The 25,767-nt window shown below is 46.0% G+C and overlaps 1 protein-coding gene across 1 annotated transcript in view; it reads right to left on the bottom strand.

Moving 5' to 3' along the window:
- Positions 1 to 25,767, bottom strand: part of PDE9A (phosphodiesterase 9A) — a gene marked incomplete at its 3' end in the record, with an annotated part of 128,989 nt that overhangs the window by 63,918 nt on the left and 39,304 nt on the right. The window contains exon 4 of the mRNA XM_007457359.1: positions 22,488 to 22,531. Coding sequence (XP_007457421.1) covers positions 22,488 to 22,531 — 44 coding nt within the window. The remainder of the gene's footprint in view (positions 1 to 22,487; positions 22,532 to 25,767) is intronic.

Raw genomic sequence — 25,767 nt, 5'->3', positions numbered from 1 at the left:
CCAGAGCCCTGCCATTCCTGTCACGGGCCACTGTTTCCTCCCAGGGGAGTTCCGAATTTAAAATTAATTGACTTAATGTGTGTAAAGTACTCAGGGCAGCGCCTAGCCCGTGGCGAGCGCTCCTATGTTGGCTGTTGGCTGTTGCTATTACGTTGCAAGTGTTATTACATCACTAAGGGTCCCTGACACCCACAGGTGTTGTTATTACATCACTGGGGGGGGGGGTCCCTGACACCCACAGGTGTTGTTATTACATAACTACGGGTCACCAACAGACACAGGTGTTGTTATTACATCACTACGGGTCACCAACAAACACAGGTGTTGTTATTACATCAATAAGGGTCCCTGACACCCACAGATGTTGTTATTACATCACCGTGGGTCACCAACAGACACAGGTGTTGTTATTACATCACTAGGGGGTCCCTGACATCCACAGGTGTTGTTATTACATCACTAAGGGTCCCTGACACCCACAGGTGTTGTTATTACATCACTACGGGTCACCAACAGACACAGGTGTTGTTACTATGTCACTGAGGGTTGCCAACAGCCACAGCAGTTGTCATTACATCACTAAGGGTCGCTGGCAGCCACAGGCTCTCTGACACCTTCTCTTGCTTTGAGTGTCTTCCCCGGTGCGTGCATTGTCCCTGGGGTGACAGGCAGAGCTCTGGGGGGGACCAGGTCCAGGCTGAGAAGCAGCCACATCCTTCCTGCACTGTCCCAAAGGTGCTCTTCATTCCCCTAGAAGCCTCAGATAGCCCTAACCCCCTGGACCTGGGGGCAACAAGCTGTTTTCAGTAGCAAATATTAGTCATGCCCAACCTTGGTGGCCAAACCACACCCTATCAGAAAAGTCTGACAGCATGTGGGAAACCCATCTATTTCCTAGATGCTATGTGGCATATATCGAATTTTAAAAATCGAAGCATAGGGCTTCCCTGGTGGCGCAGTGGTTGGGAGTCCGCCTGCCGATGCGGGGGGCGCGGGTTCGTGCGCCGGTCTGGGAGGATCCCACATGCCGCGGAGCGGCTGGGCCCGTGAGCCAGGGCCGCTGGGCCTGTGTGTCCGGAGCCTGTGCTCTGCGACAGGAGGGGCCACAGCGGTGAGAGGCCTGCGTACTGGAAAAAAAAAAAATCGAAGCATATTCAAGTGTTTTTGCTTTGCAAATTTTAAAATAGCTTTAAGAGTAACCAGCCACAGCCAGGGATGTTGGCAATTCAGGGTTGGATGTGATTGGGTCTTTGGGGTCTCTCTGGATCTCGAAGTTTTTGAGAAAATTGGGAGACAGGAAGCGCAACTGAAAGAATGGGAGCGAGAGCAGAATGATTGCTGGTCTACAGGCTGGAGGCTGAGGGGGAGCCAGCCGAGTCATGGGTGACTCATGTGCTCTCCAGAGAAAACTCCGCTCCATGAGAACAGCTGACGTACCATCAGAAGTGTCCCTGAACCTAGCACGTGCTAGCGAACATCTGGGACACTGCTCCAAGCTCACCGTGATTTACTCCTAGGCACCCACAGCTTTCATAAAAGCAAAAGATTTAATAAAGGCCAAATGGTCCGTCGTAAGCACAGAGGTCTCCGTAGGCTTATCATCAGCCTCTTCAGGTCTGGGCTGCTTTTTCCCCGCTTCCACCTAGATGGGCCTAGCCTAGATATTCTGGGGGCCTTATCTGGCTGGCCTCTCAGGTGACGGGCCCCGACGGGTAAATGCTAGGGCTAGCAGGGTCTCCCACACATTACAGAAGCGTTTAATTTAGTTCCAGGACAATCTTGGAGTCTGGCAGAATCCGAGTCCTGTTTTAAGGATGCTGCCAGATCAGTCCAGCTTCTGGCCGTGGATCTGCACCAGGGTGGTCCCAGGAGCTTACCCTGGAACAGAACCGAGGGGTCCGGAGCAGCCCACCCTGTGGAGACGGGTGCAGGGCCCCCTACCGGGGTTTGTGGGCAGGATGCCGCCCGTGGGCTGGCAGGACAGCACCCACGCCCTCAGCCCCGCGCTGCCCCTCCCCAATGCCGGCGGCTGTTACCCGACTCCGCGCTGGCCTGCTGTGGCTTCGAGGAACCCGCCTCCACCTCTCCCAGCCCTTCCAGGAACTGTTTACTTGTTTCAGACAAATCCTGAGTCTCTGCAGCACAGGACATAAAAATCTGGTTTAACTGATCGACAGGGCAGCCCGGCCCTCTCATTCCTGAAGGTCAGCTTGAAGGTGATGCCCTGATTGGCTAGGCCAACCAGCTGATGGGCACCTCTCTTCCCACCCCGTGCTGGATGAGACAATGACAGCCATGGCCATTCTTCCATCCTCTGCCTGGTTGGCACGCATACCTTCCTCCCCCCGTGCAAATGGAAGCAAACGCAGCCCTAGTAATATGCTGGCTCCACACCTGTGCATGCAGGGAGGCGACACCCTGCATGGGGACACCGGCACAGGCACCTGAACCGCAGCCCCCAGTGGTGCGATGAGTGGACCGCCTGGAGTCCACGGTGGGTTCCGATCTCTCCTGATACGTCTGCAACTGTTGCACAATATTGCTATTGTGTCTCCATGCTGTTAGTATGATGTGTGAGCTGTCCGACCTTATCTACCTCACCTGAAGCCCTGAGCATCCTTCAAAAAATACATACGGTACGCGGGCCTCTCACTGCTGCAGCCTCTCCCGTTGCGGAGCACAGGCTCCGGATGCGCAGGCCCAGCGGCCACGGCCCACAGGCCCAGCCGCTCTGTGGCACGCGGGATCCTCCCCGACCAGGGCACGAACCCGCGCCCCCTGCACCAGCAGGCAGACTCCCAACCACTGTGCCACCAGGGAAGCCCAAAGCTTTTTTTTTTTTTTTTTTTTTTTTTAAATGGAAATCCCTTCAGAAAGTGGTGTTTTGCTTTGCATAAGGGAAAATCACCCCCATTACTTGGCCCAAAGAGACACCCCAAGGCCCTGAAGATTGGGGGTGCGTTTATTTCCAGGGCTGTGTGAAGGAAGGGCCTAGAGGGGACTCCCTCTCTGTCCCCTCCTGCCCCTCCTTCTGGGAGGTGGCACTGCCCCTTTCCAGGAAAGAAGTGGGGGAATTCACCTCTGCCCCACTTTTGCTCTCCGGGCTCCTCCAGCCAGAGAGGATGTTCTAGCCCTGGGCACAGTCATCGGCAATTCACTGTTTATGGATGTCATAAAGTAGACGTGCAGAAGGAGGACGCTTCCTTTACAACCCAGGAGCAGGATAAAATGATATGATTAACAGTGACCTGGCCTCGCTCCTTAAAGGAACAGGTGCCTTTTCCACGGTCTGTCCTGTCGAGAAATCACCCTTCATTATCAGTGGCCAAAGGGACGTCCCAGGTGACCCATGGTGTGACTTTGACTAGATGCTTTTGCCTCCTGTTAGCCATTCAGATGTGACAAAGAGAGCAAAGCAGACCAAAGGGCCCTGGCGACCACATCTGACACTTGGAGAATGTCTCGTAACTGTCTTGGCCGAGTCCTCGCAGGATCACTGCAGACTCGCCGGACCTCTGCGGCAGGGACTGGATTGTTTTCTTTTCCCCTTTCGCATCTGGAGCTGGGATTTGTACTCTGCATAGTTGAGTCTGATCTCAGGTGTTGGATACAATTCCTCCCTATGCCCTCCTTTCCGCTTAGGCTTAGTTTTGAGAAAAATGCCTCGGAGGGAGAAGCTTCTGGGGCAGCTAGCAATGCAATTTTTCTTTATTGTTCTATGGATTGCAACAACCAAAACAATCTTTATGGAGCACTTTCTAGGTTCCAGGAACTGTCCTGAGTGGTTTGCCCATGTTGATCATGTAAGCCTCGTAAGAGCTCGAAGTGGCTGCAGAGAGAAAGCCATGGCACGGCCCGGCCAAATCCACCTTGCCCCACCCCCACCATCAGGCATGTTCCCACGTAGGACTGCAAAGATGGGCAGTGTCGCACGGAGCCCAGGAGGCAAAGATGTTCTGCACACTGGCCTCCTCCCTGAGAGCCACCCCTCCTCCATGGTGTGGTCAGGGGGTGGATTTTTCAGGGAGGAGGCCACTGGTGTGACATTCTCTTGAGGATGCCCTCGGAGGAATCTGAATTTGAGATCCAGCAGTTGATTGACTGTACAAGCTGGAGGGACTTTGTCCATTATGTGATAACCTTGAATGTCTCAGTGAGGGGACACTCTGTGGGAACGTTTAATTACGGTGAAACCAAAGGGAGTCAAGCCTGGTTCACTGCGTCTGGGCTTTGACGGTGTGTCACATGACCCCAGAAGACCGGTGTCGGGGAGAGTTCTGTCAGGATCAACTCCGATCCAATAAGGTGATCGAAGGTGGTTCACACGACAGGAGGGCTCCTGTAAAGCTCTATTAAGAGACTGAACCCTTTTTGAGAACCATCTGTGGATGTTAATGTTGCACAATTGCAGAGGCTGCACAAGATAAACTGAAAACAAAAAATCCAAGATGACACAGAAGTTGAAATGAGCATGTCCTTATAATTGCCTTTTATGTGGCAAATATAAGTACATCCAAAAACTAAAGAAAAAAGATGTTAGTAAGTAGTAAACAGACAGGGGATCTTAAAAGAGGAGTCTATGAATAAGAACAGAATGAAATTGTTGAATTTAAAAATGTATCTGAAACAAAAAATTCACAGATGGGTTTAGAGCAGTTTAGAGTGAGCAGCAGAGTCAGGGGAATTGAAGGCAGATCATTAGGAACTCTCCAATCTGAAGAGCCAAAAGAAAAAAAGTTTAAAAAAATAACAAAGCCACAGTCACACGAGGGATAAGAGCAAACTTTCTTTTTTTTTTTTTTTTTTGGTGGGGGGGTGGTATGCGGGCCTCTCACTGCTGTGGCCTCTCCTGTTGCGGAGCACAGGCTCCGGACGCGCAGGCTCAGTGGCCATGGCTCACGGGCCCAGCCGCTCCGCGGCATGTGGGATCTTCCCAGACCGGGGCACGAACCCGTGTCCCCTGCATCGGCAGGCGGACTCTCAACCACCGCGCCACCAGGGAAGCCCAAGAGCAAACTTTCTAACATGCATGTAATTAGTCTCAGAAGGAAAGGGGTGAGAATGGTGCATAAAATACACTTAGTGAAATAATAGTGGAAAATTTTACAAATTTGATGAAAACATATTTATATACCATGGAAGCTCAACAAAGGACACCAAACAGCATAAACAAAAAGAAACCAGGGCACGACATGGTCAAAGTGCTGAAGCCCAGATATAAAGGAAAAACACCGCACATCTTTAGACCTCTTTTAAAAAACAAAAACAAAACAAAGCTCTGAATGCAGCATTCTACACCCTGAAATATGTTTCCAAACGAGGGCAAACAGAGACATGTTCAGAGAAGCAACAGCTGAGGGAATTAGTCACTAGCTGTTCTGTGCTCCAAGAGATGCTCAGAGAAAAAAGAAAATTTTCAGGCTGAAGGGCTATAACACCACTCAGGAGTTGGAATCAACTCCTGAAAAAAAACTCAGGAAAAAAATAAAAGCACCAGAGATGGCAAATAGGTAGGTAACTACAAAAAATTTATCTTTAAATTTCTTTTCATTATTTCTTCAAAAGACAGCTGGCTGTTTAAAGTAAAAATTTTAATACTGTATTATGGAGTTTACACTGGGTGTAGATGATCTTAGTTGCTCCGCCTGCTCTAAGAGACTACCAGAGACTCGGTGGCTTGTAAACAACAGAAAGTTACTTCTCACAATTCTGGAGGCTGGACGTCCAAGATCAAAGCGCCAGCAGAGTCGGGGTCTGGTGAGAGCCACTGCCTGGTGCATAGATGGCCATCTTTTCAGTATCTCCTCTCCTGTTGCGGAGCACAGGCTCCGGACGCGCAGGCTCAGTGGCCATGGCTCACGGGCCCAGCCGCTCCGCGGCATGTGGGATCTTCCCAGACCGGGGCACGAACCCGTGTCCCCTGCATCGGCAGGCGGACTCTCAACCACCGCGCCACCAGGGAAGCCCAAGAGCAAACTTTCTAACATGCATGTAATTAGTCTCAGAAGGAAAGGGGTGAGAATGGTGCATAAAATACACTTAGTGAAATAATAGTGGAAAATTTTACAAATTTGATGAAAACATATTTATATACCATGGAAGCTCAACAAAGGACACCAAACAGCATAAACAAAAAGAAACCAGGGCACGACATGGTCAAAGTGCTGAAGCCCAGATATAAAGGAAAAACACCGCACATCTTTAGACCTCTTTTAAAAAACAAAAACAAAACAAAGCTCTGAATGCAGCATTCTACACCCTGAAATATGTTTCCAAACGAGGGCAAACAGAGACATGTTCAGAGAAGCAACAGCTGAGGGAATTAGTCACTAGCTGTTCTGTGCTCCAAGAGATGCTCAGAGAAAAAAGAAAATTTTCAGGCTGAAGGGCTATAACACCACTCAGGAGTTGGAATCAACTCCTGAAAAAAAACTCAGGAAAAAAATAAAAGCACCAGAGATGGCAAATAGGTAGGTAACTACAAAAAATTTATCTTTAAATTTCTTTTCATTATTTCTTCAAAAGACAGCTGGCTGTTTAAAGTAAAAATTTTAATACTGTATTATGGAGTTTACACTGGGTGTAGATGATCTTAGTTGCTCCGCCTGCTCTAAGAGACTACCAGAGACTCGGTGGCTTGTAAACAACAGAAAGTTACTTCTCACAATTCTGGAGGCTGGACGTCCAAGATCAAAGCGCCAGCAGAGTCGGGGTCTGGTGAGAGCCACTGCCTGGTGCATAGATGGCCATCTTTTCAGTATCTTCACAGGGCAGAAGGAGCGAGGGAGCTCTCTGGGGTCTCTTTTATTCGGGCCCTAATCCCATTCATGAGGGATCTGCTCTCATGACCTACTCACCATTCAAAGGCCCCACCTCCAAATGCCATCACATTGGCAGTTAGGATCTCAGCATGTGAATTTTTTTTTGGGGGGGGGGGGATGCAAACATTCAGTGTGGAGCATAGATGTAAATTGTATTGCAGGGCTTCCCTGGTGGCGCAGTGGTTGAGAGTCCGCCTGCCGATGCAGGGGACATGGGTTCGTGCCCTGGTCCGGGAAGATCCCACATGCCGCAGAGCGGCTGGTCCTGTGAGCCATGGCCGCTGAGCCTGCGCGTCCGGAGCCTGTGCTCCGTAACCGGAGAGGCCACAGCGGTGGGAGGCCCGCGTACCGCAAAAATAAATAAATAAATAAATAAATAAATAAAGTGTATTGCAGCCATAGCTCAAAGGTTGTGGGGAGGAATTTTACTGCTGCAAAGTCCTCACTTTTTATGTGAAGTGGCACAATATTAGTTTCAACTAGGCTAAAAAGTTAAGGATGATTTAAAAATGCGCAAAGATCTGAAAAGACACTTTGAGGAAAAAAAAGATATACAGATGTCAAATAAACATGAAAAGATGCTGAATATCGTTAGCGAATTGCAAATTGAAACCATAATGAGATACCACTCCACACCTATTAGAATGGCAAAAATCCAAAACACCGACATCACCAAATGCTGGTGAGGCTGTGGAGCAACAGGAACTCTCATCACTGCTGGTGGGGATGCAGAATGGAGCAGCCACTTTGGAAGGTATTTTGGTGGTTTCTTGTCTTCTTTTTAAAACATTTTAAAAAATATTTGTTTATTTAGGTCGCATTGGGTCTTAGTTGCGGCACGAACGATCTTTCATTGCGGCGCACGGGCTTCTCTCTAGTTGCGGCGTGTGGGTTTTCTCTTCTCTAGTTGTGCCATGGGGGCTCCAGAGCGCATGGGCTCTGTAGTTGGCAGCACACAGGCTCTCTAGTTGAGGTGCGTGAGCTCAGTAGTTGTGGCGCGTGGGCTTAGTTGCCCCGTGGCATGTGGGATCTTAGTTCCCCGACCAGGGATCGAACCCGTGTCCCCTGCATTGGAAGGCGGCTTCTTTACCACTGGACCACCAGGGAAGTCCCAGTTTGGTGGTTTCTTACAAAATTAAATGTATGATTCAGCAACTGCACTCCTGGGCAGTTACCCAAAGGAGCCGAAAAGTTATGTCCACACAAAACTTTCCCACAAATGTTTATAGCAGCTCTGTTCATAACTGCCAAAACTTTGAAGCACCCAAGACATCTTTCTATAGGGGAAGGAATAAATCAGCCCCAAGAAGAAATGAGCTATGAAGCTATGAAAAGGCATAGAGGAACCTGAAATGTATAGTACCTAGTGAAGGAAGTCAATCTGAAAAGGCTGCAGACTGTATGATTCCAACTACAGACATTCTGGAAAAGGCACCCCTATGGAGACAGTAAAAAGATCCGTGGTTGCCAGGGGTCTGGGGGAGGGATGGATGAACAGGTGGAGCACAGAGGATTTTTAGGGCAGAGAAACTACTCTGTATGACCCTGTAGTGGCGGAGGCAGGTCATTATGCATCCGAAAACCCACAGACTGTGTAACACAAAGAGTGAACCCTGATGTAAACTATGGACTTTGGTTGACAATGACGTGTCAGTGTTGGCTGACTGACTGGGACAAATGCAAAGCTCTGAGGCAGGATGCAGATGGTGGGAGAGACTGAGTGAGTGTATAAGGAGGGAATGTGTGGGAACTCTGTACTTTTCATTCAATTTTGTGTTTTTATTGATCTCCAACAAATAAAGCCTGCAATTAAAAAAAAAAGGTTAAGGATGCATATGGTGAAATAAAACAACCAACTGAAAATAATGCAAAAAGCAGAGGTAAAGATTCAATAGAAGAGGGACTTCCCTGGCGGTCCAGGGGTTGAGACTCCGCCTTCCAGTGCACCGGGTATGGGTTTGATCCCTGGTCGGGAAACTAAGATCCCACATGTCTCGTGGCCAGAAAACCAAAACATAAAACAGGAGCAGTATTATAACAAATTCAATAAAGACTTTAAAGAAAGAGCTAATTTCTTCCATTAACAAAAAAAAAAAGAATCAACAGAAGAAATAAAATAGAATAAAAAAGTTTATCCAATGAACCCAAGAGAAGGCAGAAGAGGAGGAACCAGGAAATCGAACCCAAGATCAGCAAGAAAACAAATGGCAACATGGTAGATCTAACCACAAGCATATCAAGAAATACATTACATGTAAATGAATATAGGAAGAAATAACACCAAAATTACAGAAAATCTTTCAGAAAACAGAGAAGAAAGTAAATCCCCCAATATGTTTTATAAGGCCACCATAACCCCACAATCAAAGCATGACAAAGACACTACAAGAAAAAAGTTATAAGCCAACATCCTACATGAGCATGGACACAAAACTCCTTAACATATTATTAAAAAATAAAATCTAGCAATATATAAAAAGGGACTACATCTTACATCAGGGTAGGGGTCCTGTATACCCTTTGTTAAATTTATTCCTAAGTATTGTCCTAGGAACACTTCCTGGGAATACAAGTGGGGTTATCCCAGAAATGCAAAGTTGTTTTAACATTCGAAAATCAGTCGGTATAATTCACTGTCTTAACAGAACAAAGGAGAAGAATCATATGTTATCCCAGTAGATGCAGAAAGAACACGTGACAAAAATCTAACAGCTATTTATGATGGAAAAAAACCTTAGAAAATAACGAATAAAAGGAAACTCCCTCAACCCATTTCAGTCGATGCACAAAGAACATCTGATAAAATTTAACACAGAAGATTTGACAAAAAAAAAACCTCTTTGTGAACTGGGAGAAGACGGCATCCTCAATCTGATAGAGGGCATCTACAAAAAACCCTGCAGCCCACGTCACACCCAATGGTGAAAGAGTGAACGCATTTCCCCTGAGGTTGGAATGAGGTAAGGATGTCTGCTCTCAGTCTTATTTAATTGTATTGCAGTTTCAACCAATGCAACAAGACAAGTAAAAGAAATAAAATCCAAAAAGATTGGAACGCAGAAAGTAAAACTGTCTTTATTTTTAGAAGATACGATTGTCTCTATGGGAAATCCTAAGACTCTGTGAAACAACTACCAGAACTAACACATGAATTAATAAGCAATGTCACAAGATACTATGTCAATACACAAATATCTGTTGTATTTTTATAAACGAGGAGCAAACAAATGGAAAATCACATGAAGATCCCATTTACAATAACACCAGAAAACAGAGAATGCTGAGGAACAGATTTAACAAAAGATATGCAGGACCTCTATTCTGAAAGCTATAAGCGTTGCTGAGTGGAGGGATGTATCATGCTTGTGGTTGGAAGACTCAATATTGTTTAGATTTTATTATTCCCAAATTAATCTATATCCTGAATGCAATCCCAGTTCAAGTAGAGAAGCCTTTTTGAAAGAAATTAACAAGTTGATTCTTTATTCTAACATTTGTAGGGAAAAGAAAAGGACCCATAGAACCAAAACAACTGAAAAAGAGGCACAAATGTGGAAGATTACCGGATTCCAAGCTCTAGCAATTAAGCCCGTGTGGTCTTGGTGTCAGGACAGACAAACAGATCCATGAAACAGAAAATGTAGTCCATTAAGGGACTCGCACATATAGAGTCAATTAATTTTCAATAAACATGCCAAAGTGGTTCAATGGAAAAGGAAACTCTTTTTTAACAAGGGATACTGTGACAACTGGGTACATGTATGGAAAAAAAAAAAAAAAAAAGACCATCAACTCCTACCTCACACCATACACAAGATGAATTTGAAATGGATCACAGATTGACATATAACAGCTATAACCCTAAATTTCCTGAAAACGTATCTTCATGACCTTGCGGTAGAGAAAGGATTCTTAAAGAAGACACAGAAAGTACTACACATAAAAGAAAACTTGTTCAATTAACTTCATCAAGTTAAAAACTTCCGCTCATCAAATGACCTCTTGAAGAAAATGAAAAAGGTAAGTCACAAACTGGGAAATGATACTTGCTGTATATACATCTCACAAATGAATTATATCCAGAATATATGGTTTCTTATAAACCAGTGATAAACACTAATACAAGTCTAAAAACTGCACAAAAATACTTGGAACAGACGCTTCACGAGGTAAGATATTCAAGTACCCAATAAGCACAGGAAACCAAGCTCAACAATTATTAAGTCATCCGAGAAATGTAAGTTTAAACCATAGTGAAATATGATTCTACGCCTACTTGAGTGCCTAAAACTAAAAACATTGAGAATGCCTAGTGTTGGGTTGGATGTGACGACGGGATCACTCATACATTACTGGTGGGCACATAAATGGTACAGCCACCTGGGAAGACAGTTTGGCATACGAACCAGCAACATCACTCCTAGGTATTACCCAAGATAACTGACAAATATGTCCATAATAAGACGTGCACAGTGCTTACCGTAGCTTAACCCCGAACTGGAAATGTCCATCCACAGGAGAATTAATGACCAGTGGTGGAGTGCTCATGAAATAGAATACTACTCAGCGATACAAAGTAAATAAACGACATGCACGAATCTTAAAAACATGATCCTGAGCGAGAGAATGCAGACACGAAAGAGCTCACTCTGTGTGATTCCATTCTCGTGAAATTTAAGAACAGGAAAAAGCAATCTGCCTGCAGCCAAAGAAGCAGTGGTTTCTCATGGTGCGTGGGAACAGATTTGAAGACAAGCACAGGGAATTTTTCTGGGGCGATGGAAGCGTTCTCTGTCTTGACTGGTGTGGTGGCTACACGCGTGTGCTCTTTTATGCAAGTTCATCAGATGGTACCCCTTATGTCTGTGCATCTCACCGCACGGTTAGAGGGGACACGGGTGTGTGTGTGCCTGGTTTTTGCAGATGCTTAGTGGCGGAGAGCGTTCGCTTCCTGTTGGAAGTTTTGCTTCCCAGAGGTACGGTCAGTCCTCGGTATCTGCAGGGGATTGGCTCCAAGATCCCCGCCCCCCAAGGACAGCAAAATCTGCTGATGATTTTGGTACCCTTAGTCCTAGGCCCTCCGCATCTGTGGATGTGGGACCGCGGACACCAAGGGCCAACTGGACCAGATTCTGTAGTCATCACATGCCGATTCTGTGTCCGGTACTACCGTTTGCCGCCCGCCTTCCTGACGGTGATGTGCTCAGTGTTCCCGCTGTCGCCTAAACCACCCCAAGGAGCAGGTGAACACGCAATTCCATAAAAGCTAAAGAAAACAGAAGTGCGCTAAGCCCCTAAGAGACATCACAGGAGAACAGGAGCTTCCATTTTATACACGGAACCCTTTTTGTTTTCAAAAGAATACAAGTAAAGATGACTAAGGCTACGATGACCAAGCTGTGGGCAGTGAAACTGCACTAAAAATAGAAAATATTATTAAGAAGCATTATTATTTCTCCTAAGCACCACGCCTGTGCTCAAATGTCAAGCATTAACTTGACTGGCAAGTGAAAACGGGAGCCAGCCCTCCATGTTTCAGACCTTAGGAAGCAATCCTGGCTCCATGAAAATTCAGTAATTCCAGAGAGACACAGCTTCAGCCATGCAAATGTGTCCTCTAGGGCATTTTAAATGATAGCACCATTTAGCGAGCGCTCCCCAAGTGGCACACACCGTGCTAAGCATTTTGTATGAATTACTTCATTTATCCTCGTAAGAACCACACGGGTGTATATCCTAATTCCTACTTTGCAGGGTAACTGTGGCGTAGCGTGGTCAGTAGCTTTCCTGAGACCACTCCACCCAACTGACACCTGAACGAAGGCAGCTGGACGGTCCCTGCTTCTTAGGTTTGGATCTTCCAAAGCCGACCTGGAGACAAGGAATCAGGTGCCAGCAGGGCACGTGGAGGTGGTCCCAGGAAAGCTGGGGGGCGTGGGGAGCGGAAGAAAAGCAGGGAAGTGTGAGCTGAGGAGCAGGGGCATCTGGGCTGATCGCTCTGGGGTCCCTTTGGGCAGCTGCATATTCGATGCGTAAACTGTCCCCACCGCTCCACCCAGGGGCAAGGAAGCCGAACACTTGCCCGCGGCTCCCTCTCTGGCAGGAGGACCGTTCTCGGGGCGTCAGCCCTCCGAGCTTCCCGTGCAGAGGGAGTCCACAGGTAGGGGACTCAAAGGAGGAAGCCCTCAGTCTGCATGTGCTCTTTTCTTAGACCCTTCCTCCAAGGTAGCTGGGCTCTTGTTTTTTTAACTGAAATATTTTATCTAACCCAACTTATCTCAAAAATATCTCATTTCAACATGTATCATTCCTGGGAAAACTTGCCCACTCCTGTTCACAACTGCATCATTTACATTAGCCAGAAAGCAGAAACACCAAAACTGCCCATGAGCTGATGAGTGGAAAAACACCACGTGGCTCTTCCACACAACAGGACGAGCGCTGACCTTCGCTACAACACAGAGGAGCCCTGCCTACATCAGGCCAAGCGAACGAAGCCAGGCACAAAGGGCCACGTACTCTGTTACACGACACGTCCACGTCAGGCCTATCCACGGGGACGGAAGGCAGACAAGTGGTTGCCAGGGAACAGGGTGAGGGGATGGGAGTAGGTGCTGGCAGCTGTGGGGCTTCCTTTGGGGGTATGGAAACCTCCTGGCATTAGAAAATGGTGATGGCTGCACAACGAGGTGCATACGCTACAAACTACTGAATTTGTGCCTTTTAAAATGGTGGGTTTTATGCTGTGTGAATTACATCTCAATAAGAAAACATGAAATATAGACCTTGTTCATGAGATATCTTACATTCCTTTTCTCCATGCTGAGTCTTCAAAACTCAGTGTGTATTTTACATTTACATCTGCAGCTGGACGGTGGCTGGCCTTCCTATACGCGTGGTTGCTGGGTCAGGACTGGCCCGTCCTTCCCTTCTATGAAAAGTCATGTTTTCCACAATATACTCTTCTCTTCACTGTTTCCTAATATTTAAACAGCAAAACAGGAAGACTGGGGCGTTTCTGCACTGCCCGGCCCCACCAGGACCGCTAGGGATGTTTATTGACACGTGTGGCTCAGAGGATCAGCAAAGATGGCGGGGCCCCCAGGAGAGGCCAGGCCCACGGGCCCCGGCAGCTGCATGTAAGTCTGGACACGAGGTTCCTGATTCCTCTCGTGAGGTGGTTTTTCCCGCCACTGTGAATGCGGCCTGGCGACTGCAGGGCCGGTGGGGCTCCTTACAGGCCCTGAATCAGGGCTGCATGGCCAGGACCGGTTACTGAGCGGGGGCGAAGGCCGAGAGGCTCCAGGAAGCCAGGCCAGGTGTTGATGGATGGGACACGGAAGGCTGTTTCCAGAGAGAGAAGCTCAAAGAGTTAAAGACTCCTACGAGCAATTCCCAGAGGGCAGAGAGTCACACAAAACCCTCTTTCTTCTTCCGCTAGCAAGGACTGTGCAAACATCTGATCACACTGCCACGCCCCCCGTCTTCCTCTCCAGAAGCTCATCCCTGTCCCGTCCACCTGTTCGGCTTGTTTTTTTCCCCTTTGTTCTTCAAAGGGACCCTCTTCTGGATGGTGTCAAGTCGTCAGCGGCCGTCGCAGGGAATGCTGTCCCCCAGTGTGGCGTCTTAGGGCTCAGTCCTCGGTCCCTCCCTGGCTGGGGAGCTCACCAGGCCCATGGCTGCAAACACCACCCACACCAACAGTCCAGTGTCACGTTGTCACATAACCAGCTCAGGTGTGACGGCTCCCCTAGACCCGTCTACTCGATATTGACGTCCAACAGGCAAACCACGCACCCCCGCCCCCCGCCTCCGCCGCCCTGGGCCCATGTCACCCTCAGGGCTGCTGTCCCATCCTTTCTGTGGCTCAGGCCGGACCCCCGAGGCTTCTCTGACTGCTCTTTCTTCTACATCCCACTTCCACTCAGTCAGGAAACAAGCCTGGTCCTTCCTTCAGAACACGCCAGGATCTGATCACTCCTCACCACCTCCCCTGCCCTTCCCACATGGGAATCAAGGCACCAGCTCCTCATGGACCTTCAAGGTCCCACATGACCTGCCCCCAGCAGCGTCAAACCTCATTTCCAAATGTCTGAGCTCCGAAGAGCTGGAGTCAGGAATGCTTGGTGGTCACCAGGACGTCAGTGGAGACCCCACAGGGATGGCGCCTCAGCTGCAGGACAGAACTCTCCCTGGAGTAGGGGTTCTCTAGAACTGTCCTAGCAAAGCTAAAAGACAGGTCTCAAAGGCACCAAACTGATTTGTAAGTAGCTTAACTGTCTGCCAGGACAGAGCCTATGCTCTTTAATGGAAGAAAACAAAATCCAGATGATCCACAACATAACAAAGAGGCAAATGTGAATATACAAAGACATGAAGAAAAAAATGATAACAGTGTATCATGGGGTTTAAAACATACGTAGGAGTAAAATGTATGACATAAAGCACAAAGAATGAGGTAGGAGAGATGGAATCATGCTATTCTGAGAGTCTTGCATTATTGTGAAGTGGGGTAATGGAACTGAAAGGCAGACTGTGATGAGTCGATGGTACATATTGGAACACCAAGAGCAGCCACAAAGAGATAAGACAAAGAAGTACACTTCATAAATCAAGAGTGGAGGAAAAAAAAATGGAATTAAAAAATGCTCGGTATCCAAAAGATGTAGAAAGAGTGGAAAATATTGAAAAGAATAATGAGAAAAATAGAAAATGATGAACAAGGTAGTAGATTTAAACCCAACCACATCAATAATTACATTTAATGTAAATGGCTTAAAAACTTAATTAAAAATCTTAATTTGCCAGAATTGGTAATGCCACCTATAAAAAATCCACTTCATATATAAAGACATTAAAAGTAAAAAGATGGAAAGGGATATAGCATAGGAGCACTAAGTATAAGCAAGCTGGAGTGGTTATAGTAACATGAGATAAAGAAGACTTGAAAACAAGGAATAGTACCAAGGATAAAGGGCAAATTTTCATAAGAATAAAGGGGTTGATCCATCAAGAAGACACAACAATCCTAAATAAGTATGTGTCCAATAACAAACTGAAAAGCATGAAGCAAAACCTGAGAGAATTGAGAAATGAAACAACACATCCACAACAGTTACATATTTTAATACTCATCCTTCAGTAATCAATAGAACGAGCACTTGACTTGTTCTATCTATGACTAACTTGACCTAATTGACATTTATAGAATCTTTCATCCAGTAACGATAGTACACGTTCTTTTTCATGTGTACATGGACCAGTCACCAAGATACACCATGTATCTCAATAAATCAAAAAAGACTTAAGTTACGTAGTCACAATGGAATGAACAGAAATCAGTAACGGAAAGATGACTGGAAAATACCCAAATATCTGAAAATTAGATAATATACTTCTTTTTTTTTTTTTTTCCGGTACACGGGCTTCTCACCGCCGTGGCCTCTCCCATTGCGGAGCACAGGCTCCGGACGCGCAGGCCCAGCAGCCATGGCTCACGGGCTTAGCCGCTCCGCGCCATGTGGGATCTCCCCGGACCGGGGCACGAACCCGCGTCCCCTGCATCGGCAGGCGGACTCTCAACCACTGCGCCACCAGGGAAGCCCAGATAATATACTTCTAAATAACAAATGGATCAGAAAAGGAACCACAGGGTAAATTAGACAATATTTGAAGGTGAATAAAAATGAAAACACAACACATCAAAATTTATGAGACACAGCTAAAGTATGCTTTGAGGGAAATCTCTAGCTTTATATTATTATATAAAAAAAGAAAGATCTAAAATCAATGATCCAAGCTTCTGCCTTCAGAAGCTAGAAAAAGAAGAACACATTAGATCTGGATGAGTAGAAGGACAGAAATAATAAACATAAGAGAAGAAATCAATGAAATAGGAAGCAGACAAACAATAGAGAAAACCAAAGAAACCTATTTCTTTGGAAAAAGAAATCAATACAATTTATAAATCTCTAGTTAGACTGGTCAACTTAAAAAGAGAGAAGATATAAATTATTAATATCTTGAATGAAAGGGGGGATTTCACTACAATCCCCTAAAGAGGATAACAAAGACATATTTCAACCTACATCATACCAGTATATTCTTAGATAAAACTTAGGTGAAATGGACACAACTTCCTAAAATTAATACCCAAATAAATAGAAAACTTGAATGTACCTATTAAATTGAATTCATAATCTGAAACCTTCCCAAAAGAAACGCCAAACACAGATGGATTCATTGGTGAATTCTGTTAGACATTTAAGGTAGAAATAATGCCAACTCTATACAAACTCTTCCACAAAATAGAGGAGGGTGGAACACTTCCCAACTCACTTTATGAGGCTAGATGTATATATTATAAGAAAAGAAAACTATGGACCAAAGTCCCTCATTAATATAGATGTAAAAATCCTTCACAAAATATTTGTAAATTTTTTTTTTTTTTTTTCCGGTACACGGGCTTCTCACCGCCGTGGCCTCTCCCATTGCGGAGCACAGGCTCCGGACGCGCAGGCCCAGCAGCCATGGCTCACGGGCTTAGCCGCTCCGCGCCATGTGGGATCTCCCCGGACCGGGGCACGAACCCGCGTCCCCTGCATCGGCAGGCGGACTCTCAACCACTGCGCCACCAGGGAAGCCCAGATAATATACTTCTAAATAACAAATGGATCAGAAAAGGAACCACAGGGTAAATTAGACAATATTTGAAGGTGAATAAAAATGAAAACACAACACATCAAAATTTATGAGACACAGCTAAAGTATGCTTTGAGGGAAATCTCTAGCTTTATATTATTATATAAAAAAAGAAAGATCTAAAATCAATGATCCAAGCTTCTGCCTTCAGAAGCTAGAAAAAGAAGAACACATTAGATCTGGATGAGTAGAAGGACAGAAATAATAAACATAAGAGAAGAAATCAATGAAATAGGAAGCAGACAAACAATAGAGAAAACCAAAGAAACCTATTTCTTTGGAAAAAGAAATCAATACAATTTATAAATCTCTAGTTAGACTGGTCAACTTAAAAAGAGAGAAGATATAAATTATTAATATCTTGAATGAAAGGGGGGATTTCACTACAATCCCCTAAAGAGGATAACAAAGACATATTTCAACCTACATCATACCAGTATATTCTTAGATAAAACTTAGGTGAAATGGACACAACTTCCTAAAATTAATACCCAAATAAATAGAAAACTTGAATGTACCTATTAAATTGAATTCATAATCTGAAACCTTCCCAAAAGAAACGCCAAACACAGATGGATTCATTGGTGAATTCTGTTAGACATTTAAGGTAGAAATAATGCCAACTCTATACAAACTCTTCCACAAAATAGAGGAGGGTGGAACACTTCCCAACTCACTTTATGAGGCTAGATGTATATATTATAAGAAAAGAAAACTATGGACCAAAGTCCCTCATTAATATAGATGTAAAAATCCTTCACAAAATATTTGTAAATTTAATCCAAAACAGAAAGAAAATATGCCATGGCCAAATGGAGTTTATACTAGGAATGCAAGCTTAGTTTAATGTTTTAAAATCAATCAGTAAAATTCACTACTAACTGGAGAGAGGAGAAAAAAACATGATGATCTCAATATAGCCAGAAAATGCATTTGACAAAATTCCAAATTCCGACACCAATTTATGATTAAAAATCTCAACACATTAGGATGAGAAATTTAAAAAAACAACAACAAGTAAACCCTCAACTTGATAAAGGGTATTCACCGAAAAACCCTATAGCTAACATCAAAACTGATGTTGAAAAACTTCATACATTCCTCTCTGAGATTGAGAACAAAGCAAGAATCTCCACTCACACCTTCTCTTCTTCTACTGTACTAGATATCCTAGTTAGTAAAATAAAGCAAGAAAAAGAACCTGGTAAATGGCATCAGATTTGAAAGGAAGAAGCAGTTCTGTCTTTGCATATGTAGAAAATCATAGGAAATCTACAAAAAGATACTCGACTTAATAAGTGAGTTTAGCCAGGCCAATACACAAAAGCCAACTGTATTTCTATAAACTAAAAACTACGGAAATTGAAATTTTAAAAATCCACTGACAGTGGCATTAAAAATATGAAACACTTCATGATAAATCTGTCAACATACATTCAAGAACTTTACACTGACAACTATAATACATTAGTGAGAGACATTAAAGGAAACCCAAATAAATTGAGAGAGACCATATTCACGAATCAGAAGACTCAACATTACTAAGACAGTAGTTCTTTCCAAATCGTCAATATATTTAACATAATTTCAATCAAAATCCCAGCAGACTTTTTTGGGTAGCAACTGACAGACTGATTCTAAAATTTATTTGAAAATAAAATGAACCTGGAGTAAGCAAAACATTTTTGAAAGATAAGAATGAAACCCAAGGACTTGCACTCCCAGACTTCGTGACTTACTATGAACCTAGGAAACCAAGACAGTGAGGCATTGGGTAAGGATGGACATGGATATTAATGGAGCATGACAGTAAGACTCACACATTTATGGTCCATTGATTTTTTTTTTTTTTTTTTTTTTTTTGGCAGTACACGGGCCTCTCACTGTTGTGGCCTCTCCCGCTGCGGAGCACAGGCTCCGGACGCTCAGGCTCAGCGGCCATGGCTCACGGGCCCAGCCGCTCCGCGGCATGTGGGACCCTCCCGGACCGGGGCACGAACCCGTGTCCCCTGCATCGGCAGGCGGACTCCCAACCACTGCGCCACCAGGGAAGCCCCTGGTCCATTGATTTTTGACAAAGGTGCCATGATAATTCAATGGGGGGAAGGATCATTTTTTTCAACAAATGGTGCTGGAACAAATGGATATCTGAGAAGGTGAACCTCAATTCTTTTCTCCCTCCCTTGAAGGTGGGCTATACTTAGGGACTTGCTTCCAAAGAATCGAGCAAGGAAAGGGGAAAATAGTGACCTTACGGCAAAGAAGCCAGTGATCATGTGGGTACCTGGCCTCCTTGTATTCTTTCCCAAAACCCACATCCCCAGGCTGATCACGAGAAAAGCATCAGACAAGCCCAGACTGAAGGGCATTCTACAGACTCTTCAAGACCACCAAGGTCATGACAAGCAAGGAACGTGCGAGACACTGTCAGACCAGAGAAGACTGGAAGGCATAACGACTAAGTGTGCATTGGATCCTGGATCAGGAAAAAAGCAATAATAAAAAGTTTATTGTTAAGCCAAGGGCTTGATAAGCGCTTTTTATGTTAATTAAAAGTTATTGGGCTTCCATGGTGGTGCAGGGGTTAAGAATCTGCCTGCCAGTGCAGGGGACACGGGTTCGAGCCCTGGTCCGGGAAGATCCCACATGCCGCGGAGCAACTAAGCCCGTGTGCCACAACTACAGAGCCCGTGAGCCACAACTACTGAGCCTGTGTGCCACAGCTACTGAAGCCCACGTGCCTAGAGCTCGTGCTCCGCAACAAGAGAAGCCACCGCAATGAGAAGCCCGCGCACCGCAACGAAGAGTAGCCCCTGCTCACTGCAACTAGAGAAAGCCTGCGCGCAGCAACCAAGACCCAACACAGCCAAATATAAATAAATAAATTTATTTTAAAAAAAGAAAGTTATTTTCATACGATAAAAAGTGAGAACTCAGATTTTATTCTAACATCTACTATCAAAAGACCTGAATTAAGAGTTTTCATAAAGAGCTACTCAGGCATAAAATTATTTAAAGCAACCAGTGCTCCTATGTAAACGTTGTCACTTGAAAGATGAGACCCTGAGGGCTTTCCTGGTGGTGCAGTGGTTGAGAGTCCACCTGCCGATGCAGGGGACCCGGGTTCGTGCCCTGGTCCGGGAAGATCCCACATGCCACGGAGCGGCTGGGCCCGTGAGCCATGGCCGCTGGGCCTGCGCGTCCGGAGCCTGTGCTCCGCAACAAAAAAAAAAAAAAAAAAAAAAAAAAAATAGATGAGACCCTGAGACACAGAAACACCAGGGCCTCACTCACACACCATCCAGTGCAGTGTGGGTGGCATCAAAATTCTATCCTGTAGACATGAATTTTGAAAAAATTAAAATTAAATTAATATTAAATTTTAAACAGAAAAATAAACCTCAACTTTTGCCTCAGGCCATACACAAAAATTAACTCAAAATGGACCACTGACCTAAATGCAAAAGCTAAAACTATAAAACTTGCAGAAGAAAACAGAGGAGAAAACTTCACAACTCTGGGATAAAGTAAGATTTCTTTGGACACAAAAAGTACAAACCATCAAAGAACAATTGGTAAATTGGGCCTCATCAAAATTTAATTCTGGTTATTGAAAGACACTCATAAGAAAATGAAGAAGCAAGTTGCAGACCAGGAGAAAATATTTATATGTACCTGACAAAAGGTGTGTATCCCAAATATACCAGGAATGCTTTCAATTCAAGGGTAAGAAGGAAAACCACCCACCACAACCACAACCAACAAATCAGAAGAGATTTGAACAAAACTTCATAAAAGAAGATTTAAGAATGGCCAGTAAATACTTTAAAGATACTCACCATCATTAATCACTAGGGAAACACAAATTAAAACCTAATGCAGTACCACTCCACACCCAATAGAACTGATTAGCACAAAAAGGACTGACAACGTCAAGTGCTGCTGAGACTGTGAAGCAACGGGAACTCTCGTACATTATGGGTGGGGATGCAAAAGATGTGCAGGGAAATTGCCTGGCAGTACTTTTTATAAAGTGAAATATACACTTAACCATGTGATCCACCAAAATCCCATTCAATCCCATTGACTCCAAGGGAAATAAAAATATATGTCCCTGTAAATGCTTGTACTTGGATGCTCACAGCTGCTTTATTCATAAAAGTCCCCAACCTGAAATAACCCAGATGTCCTTCAACAGGTGAATGGATAAACAAAGTGTGGTCAAGCCATACCTGGAACGTTACTCACCAATAAAAAGGAAAGAATCGCTGATACACACAACACATGGACGAGTCTCAAAAACATTCGGTCGAGTCAAAAAGAGTACACATGTTCCGTAATTTCATTTTCTATGAAACTCTCAAAAAGACAAATCTAATCTATGGTGTCAAAGAGCGGCTGGTGGCTGACAGGGACCAGGAGCGGAGGGACAGGGCTTAAGCGGGAAGAGGCACAAGAGAACTTTTTTAGGATGTAGATGTTCCCAGTCTTGGTTTTGGTGGTAGTTAACAAGGATATATAGAACTTTCAAGGCTTATCAAAATATACACTCAAATGGGAGCATTTTATTATGCATAAATCATACATAAATAAGAGTGATCAAAGATCCAAAAGGAAATGGGATTTTAAGAAAACAACACCACTGACTGTATGAGGTATCCTGGGGGCTGGCCTTTTGCCTCACAGTCTGAATGGTCAGGACAGATACTGGGCCCAGGGAGACAAGAGTGGGGTGTCACCCAGTGTCTGCTAAGTCGTCAGGACTGGGTGGGAGGGGGTGGGGCTGGGCACCCTGGGGGTTTGTGGAGGGCAGAGTATGGCTGTCTCTGCAGCAGTGCGCGGCTTTAGATTCTGTAACAGTACTAGGCTTCACATTCAACCCCTAACTCACACATATTCAACCACAGGCGCAGCCTGGAGCTTTTTTTTTTTCTTTTAATTTAAAAAATGATAGCAAGGCCTTACCAGAGAGCTGCTTGATGGCCACAGGTCTCACTTTGTAGGGAGTCCTGCAAGAGAGAAGGCAGTTCCACTGTAAGATGCTGTCAAAGATGTTCATGTACATCTGGTTCGAGAGAGAAGCACTTGGGCTGAATTAGAATTCAGTGAATTAGGTCTTTTAAAAATGAATTTCTCTGAGCTTTCTCATTCAGAAGAATTCTAAATACTTTAAATATATCACTTAAACAACGGACCTCCTCTATAATGTTCATATTTGGTTAATAAGATAAACATGTTGAATGCAGCTGGGATGGCACAGAATTGTCCTGGTCTGTCTTGACACCTGACTGACGCAGGAGGCTCTCCCTCTTTTGCTTTGAGCCCCAGGAGACGGCATCCCCCAAGTGCACAAGAGAGGATGGTGTCAATAACTCAGTCGAAAATGCACTGGCACCTCGGTGATGTCACCACCGGTAATCATGAGACCCACAGGGGGTGGGGAGAGGATACTGGTGATAGGAAAGACAGAGTAAGGGTCACTGTCCCTGACATACAAGGACCTCTGGCAAAGGTGGGGGGGAGACAAGTCAATGGAAAATAGGCAGAGAATAGGAACAGGCAAATCATCGATAACAGTTAATAAAAATAAAAAGAGGGACCTCAAGAAAGAGGCTATGTTTTTTTTTTTGTTTTTTTTTTTTTTGCGGTACGTGGGCCTCTCACTGTTGCGGCCTTTCCCGTTGCGGAGCACAGCCTCTGGATGCGCAGGCTCAGCAGCCATGGCTCACGGGCCCAGCCACTCCGCGGCATGTGGGATCTTCCCGGACCGGGGCATGAACCCGCGTCCCCCACATTGGCAGGCGGACTCTCAACCACTGCGCTACCAGGGAAGAGAAAGAGGCTATTTTTTTACCCAAATTTTAGAACCTGGTAACATGAATGCTACGAGGCACAGGGATTCAGGGTCTCACAGGTATTGCTAGTGGGAGTACGGATTGCCATCACCTAGGGGAAAGCAACCTAGCAGCACCGATTCAAATGTAAAATCCTTTGTCTCAGCATGTGAACCTAGGAACGGAAGTATTAACTCTTTTGGTTATCTTACACAGGGATGTGGTCGGGTTCTGGTGATATAAGAGTGAATCAGGGCTTCCCTGGTGGCGCAGTGGTTAAGAGTCCGCCTGCCAATGCACGGGTTTGAGCCCCGACCCAGGAAGATCCCACATGCTGTGGAGCAACTAAGCCCGAGTGCCACAACTATTGAGTCTGCGAGCCACAACTACTGAGCCCTCACGCCACAACTACTGAAGCCTGCGCACCTAGAGCCCATGCTCTGCAACAAGAGAAGCCACCGCAGTGAGAAGCCTGCGCACCGCAACAAAGACCCAACGCACCCAAAAATAAAAAAAGAAATTTAAAAAAAGAAAGAAAGAGTGAATCAGACAAGAACGCTCTGCCCTCACAGATCCCACGTTCCATGGTCAAGTACACGTTGAAAGGATGTGAATGCTGCCATTTGAATGGCTAAGAAATATTCGGGCCCCTCTCTGCCGGGGCTGGGTGACACATTAGCTGAACTGTGGTGTGTCATTCAGTTGTCAAAAAGATGGAGATGAGCGAGCAAGTACTGACGTGGAGGGTTGCCTACAACATCTCGTTAGGGAGACACGGCAAGTTACAGGGTCACAGACAGAGAATCAGCTCAGCGATGGAGAAAGAAAGTACAGAGACTCTGGAAGGAGTTACACCAAACGCCAGACTCTTAACAGTGGCTAACTGGGCATCCTACCTGTAGCCTAACAGTTATAGGGCACACGGAAGATTGTTTACATTTAAAATGCCAATAAGGTACAAAAATAACAACTGCGTGGCACTAATAGGTGATGGACGGAGAAGCCCACAGTGGTCTCAAGTCCCACCTCCCCACAAGGGTTTCCTCCTGGTGGTGCCCGTGAGGGGCAAGTCACCCCCACCCATCTCCCCCGCAGGAGCATGCACCTTGCTCGGGGAAAGGTCCTCTTCCAAAGGCCCCCGGAAGTTGGTTATTTGGGACTTGGGGAACATTCCCTACAGAGGTTTCATCGTGATGGTGTTTGGGTCCTGGGAGATCACAGAACATCCTGTTCAGAGTCCACGCGGTTTGAAGTGTGGCTCCACCCGTAGAGCAGGTGAGACACCCGGCTGGGGCGGGGCTTGGCCATGGCGGTACTAGCTGCCTCTGTCCCCACGCTGATGGCGAGCAGGGCGGGTTCACCCTCCCCGGGCCCTCCCAGCAGCCATCAGCCTCGCCAGCTTGCGGGTTTCCAGGAGCCACCGCTCAGCGAAGGGGGGAACCTCCCTGAAGCCCGCCGCGTGTGTGGGGCTCACTTTGAACCAGGGGCGTATCCAGAGCACGTGTCAGTGCTTCGGGGGGGCAGGGCTGCGGCGATGGGCTGAGGGGCTCGGAGAGCCAAGGCGAGGTGGGCGTCACCTCTCCTCTCTCCTGCCTCAGCCCCATGAGCAGCGCTGACGCTGGGGCAGTGGGTGGAGAGACGGGATCCCGGCCCGACGGGCACAGGAAGGGGCCGCCCCTTCCCCGCTTTCTCTTCTTTCTCCCTCCCCTGCTCCCGGCCGGGAGGTGACAGTGACGGCACAGAGGAGGTGCGGGAGGTGTGGATGGGGAGAGACAGAGCCGCGTGTCCCGAAATGCCCCCCGCCTCCCCGTGTCAGAGGCGCTGACCACAGCTGGATCCCCAAGATTACTCTTGGCCCCTGGTTCCTTAATCCTCTTGACTCAACAGCAGGAGTGTTCTCAGAAGCAGTTATGTTGCTGCCACGATTGAATAAACTCCTGCCTCGGCCTAAATTGAGTTGCAGCTTCATCATTTCTTCCTCAGCAACAGGACTGAGATAAACCACTTTCCGTTTGCCTTGAACTTGTATTTGTGTTTTTCCAAAATGCCTCTTTTCAAACACGTTTACTGGGAGCTGCGCCGGAATCCAGGAAGCATTTCTCCCCAGCTCAGGGGACGGGCACACACGCCATCCTTGTAAGTGCTCAGCCGTTTCATCTGGTGGACAGCTTCATGTATCACAACTCGGCTAAAACTGGGAATACAGGAGCGTTTGTATCACATGTGTGCCGTGCCGTCCTGGCTCTCCCCTCTCTCCACACGCCCCATTTTTCCTCATACTACTTAAGGGTCTGTTTCTCTCCTTCAACAAGGATCTTGAAGCAGCAGAGGCAGAAACGCAACGGTGGTTGAGGAGCAACACGCTGGTCAGCGGGGCACCATGGGATCCACAATGTCCCCTTGTCCAGAAA

Source organism: Lipotes vexillifer, unplaced genomic scaffold (genome assembly GCF_000442215.2).
Source record: "Lipotes vexillifer unplaced genomic scaffold, Lipotes_vexillifer_v1.1 scaffold1944, whole genome shotgun sequence".
NCBI classification, from domain to species: domain Eukaryota; kingdom Metazoa; phylum Chordata; class Mammalia; order Artiodactyla; family Lipotidae; genus Lipotes; species Lipotes vexillifer.
Note: the sequence above shows the minus strand (reverse complement) of the source record. Positions and strands in the feature narration are given on the sequence as shown.